This window comes from Heptranchias perlo, unplaced genomic scaffold, assembly GCF_035084215.1.
Source record: "Heptranchias perlo isolate sHepPer1 unplaced genomic scaffold, sHepPer1.hap1 HAP1_SCAFFOLD_88, whole genome shotgun sequence".
Classification (NCBI taxonomy): domain Eukaryota; kingdom Metazoa; phylum Chordata; class Chondrichthyes; order Hexanchiformes; family Hexanchidae; genus Heptranchias; species Heptranchias perlo.
This window is the reverse complement of record NW_027139918.1, coordinates 1,319,252-1,322,244: the sequence shown is the minus strand read 5'-3', so window position 1 is coordinate 1,322,244 and position 2,993 is coordinate 1,319,252. Positions and strand designations below refer to the sequence as shown.

At 48.8% G+C, this 2,993-nt stretch overlaps 1 protein-coding gene across 1 annotated transcript; it reads right to left on the bottom strand.

Annotated features, from left to right (window-relative positions):
• Window positions 1-1,843: 1,843 nt before the first annotated feature.
• On the bottom strand, window positions 1,844-2,683 carry LOC137319597 (probable G-protein coupled receptor 139). Its single transcript, XM_067981695.1, has one exon. The coding sequence runs from the start codon at window positions 2,666-2,668 to the stop codon at window positions 1,844-1,846; it is 825 nt and encodes a 274-aa protein (XP_067837796.1). The 5' UTR covers window positions 2,669-2,683.
• Between the last annotated feature and the right edge of the window lie 310 nt (window positions 2,684-2,993).

The following is a 2,993-nucleotide window of genomic DNA, read 5'->3' as shown; positions in this document are numbered from 1 at the left end:
GATGCTTCTCCCAAGGTTTATAGAGTTCTTTCCAGCCGCTTCTCCCAGGGTTGAAAGAGATCCTTCCAGCCGCTTCTCCCAGGTTTTATAGAGCTCCGTCCAGCCGCTTCTCTCAGGGTTTAGAGAGCTCCTTCCAGCCGCTTCTCCCAGGGTTTATAGAGCTCCTTCCAGCCGCTTCTGCCAGGGTTTATCGAGCTCCGTCCAGCCGCTTCTCCCAGGGTTTATAGAGCTCCTTCCAGCCGCTTCTCCCAGGGATTAGAGAGCTCCTTCCAGCCGCCTCTCCCAGGGTTCTCGAGACCCTTCCAGCCGCTTCTCCAGGGTTTAGAGAGCTCCTTTCAGCCGCTTTTCCCAGGGTTTATAGAGCTCCTTCAAGCTGCTTCTCCCGTGGTTGATAGCGCTCCTTCCAGCCGTCTCTCTCAGGGTTTATAAATTTACTTCCAGCCTCTTCTCGCGCGGTTTATAGAGTTCCTTCCAGCCTCTCCGAGGGTTCATAGAGCTCCTTCCAGCCGCTTTTCCCAGGGTTTTGGGAGCTCCTTCCAGCCGCTTCTCCCAGGTTTATAGAGCTCCTTCCAGACGCTTCTCCCAGGTTTATAGAGCTCCTTCCAGACGCTTCTACCAGGTTTATAGAGCTCCACCAGACGCTTCTCCCAGGGTTTATCGAGCTCCTTCTAGCCTCCTCCCCCAGGGTTTTTGGATCTTTTTCCAGCCGCTTCCAACTTGGTTTATAGAGCTCCTTGCAGCCGCCTCTCCCAGAGTTTATAGAGCTTCTTCCTGTAGTGGGTGGTGGTCTGTGTCAGCTTCACCTCTGACTTCTGAGCGGTTCGAATAGCTCCCACTCCCTGGGTTCTAAAGAGAACTGAAGCTCCGCTTTGCTTTGTACAGTTTGATCACCGACACCGTATGAATAAAGTCTGTCCAGTGTCTGGAGTTACTCGAAGAATGTGGCTGTGAACCAAAGTAGGAAGGTGACAGAACACCCTTCCAGAGCAACATTTGTTAAAACCCAACTCGAGGTCGTTGGGGGCTTGGCATGAACAGCATCGAGGCCCCTGGTTATTGTTCACAAGCATCGCTGCCGTGGAGAATGAAGATACTTACCTTGGGTCCCATCTCCTCATTGCCTGCCCAAGATCCATCTCTTTATAGCGCATCTCACAATGGAAGTTCGTCTCCAGAACAAGAAGGAAGTGAATCTACAGTCCCGGGACTTCCTCTACCTCCCGCACCATTAACACACTGGTCAACACCTACAGTCCCGGGACCTCCTCTACCCCCCACCCCATTAACACACTGGTCAACACCTACAGTCCAGGGACCTCCTCTACCCCCCGCCCCATTAACACACTGATCAACACCTACAGTCCAGGGACCTCCTCTACCTCCCACCCCATTAACACACTGGTCAACACCTACAGTCCCGGGACCTCCACTACCTCCCACCCCATTAACACACTGGTCAACACCTACAGTCCCGGGACCTCCTCTACCTCCCACCCCATTAACACACTGATCAACACCTACAGTCCAGGGACCTCCTCTAATTCCCACCCCATTAACACGCAGGTCACCGACTCCTTGTATTGTTATTTATTTTATTTCCTTTTAATTTCTCCAACATGGTCAAACATTTGGTGCAATTAGTAGGCACATATTATTTTACAACTTGTACTTGCATGAGATATAAACTTTGAGAAACGCTGTGAAATGAGTTGATGAATTGCATCATGTTATCAACCTTTGCAGAATATCTCGTGTTTGTAGCACCACTGCCTGGAGTAGAGAGGATCAGGCATTGTATGACACAGAACGGACTCTGCTGTTAGAAAGACTTCAGATCTTCCAATTATTTAATGAATTTAACAACGACAGTAAAGGGATATTTCACCACGTTCTTCAACTGCTCTCTGAATTTCGTCTGGGTCACGGCATAAATACAAGTGTTTGTGCAGCAACTCAGGAGCTGGAGCATGAATCCCAGTTCTTGTACAAACTCAGGGAGAAATACAGACCCATACCCCAACCACCACAAACGGCTCCATACAGAATACACCATAAACACCGACCACAACAGGATGAAATTCCCCGAGATAACAAACAGTAAAATGATGGATTTCCTTCGGCTCTCCATCTCTGGGTCTCTGGGATTCTCTCCACTGCTGTTGCCCCGGAGTCTCCTGCGGGCTCTGCTGGCCACTAAAATGTGTCTGACGGTTAAAGTATTGAGCAACAGAATCAGAATAAATGGGACGCACGGGGTGAGGATATAATGAAGGAGTTCAATTACTCCCCATATCCGGGAATACCGAACACTGATTGTTACAATGCAAAACCAGGGGCTATTGTAAAGCTTATACCCTCCTCTGAACATGAAGCACCAGAAAATGTTCTTCAAACAGCTCAGCACACTCACTGTTCCCAGAAGCACAGTCGCCGTTCTCTCGGTGCAATATTTAATTTTCAGATTCTGGCAACAAATGGCCACAAATCGATCAAAGGTGAAAGTGACAGTGAACCAGACGGAACAGTCTGTGGCTGCGAAAAGCAGGGCGGCGTGAATATTACACACGGGGATGTACCACCGCAGGAATTCGAATTGTGCCCGATAAACAATCGGAATCTGCCTCAGGATCAGATCGGTGATCACGACCAGTCGATCCGCCACTGCCATCGCCACCAGGTAGCGAGTGACACATTTGGAGAGACCGCACTTACCCTGGGACAGGATCCTAATCGTCAATAAGTTAACTGTAAGTGAAAGAAAAAGGGAAATTTTACATCAGACTGGGAGCCCCTGCAAGTATTGATACCGTCTCTGGATCCCTCTGTAAATATTAATACCCATATCTTGTTCCCACTGTAACGATTAGTTCCTTACCGTAAATAAGAGCATCGTCTCTGAATTCCCTGTAAATACTAGTGCCGTATCTGTATCCCCCTGGAGATATCAGTATTGTCTCTCAATTCCTTGTAAATACTAGTGCCATGTCTGTATC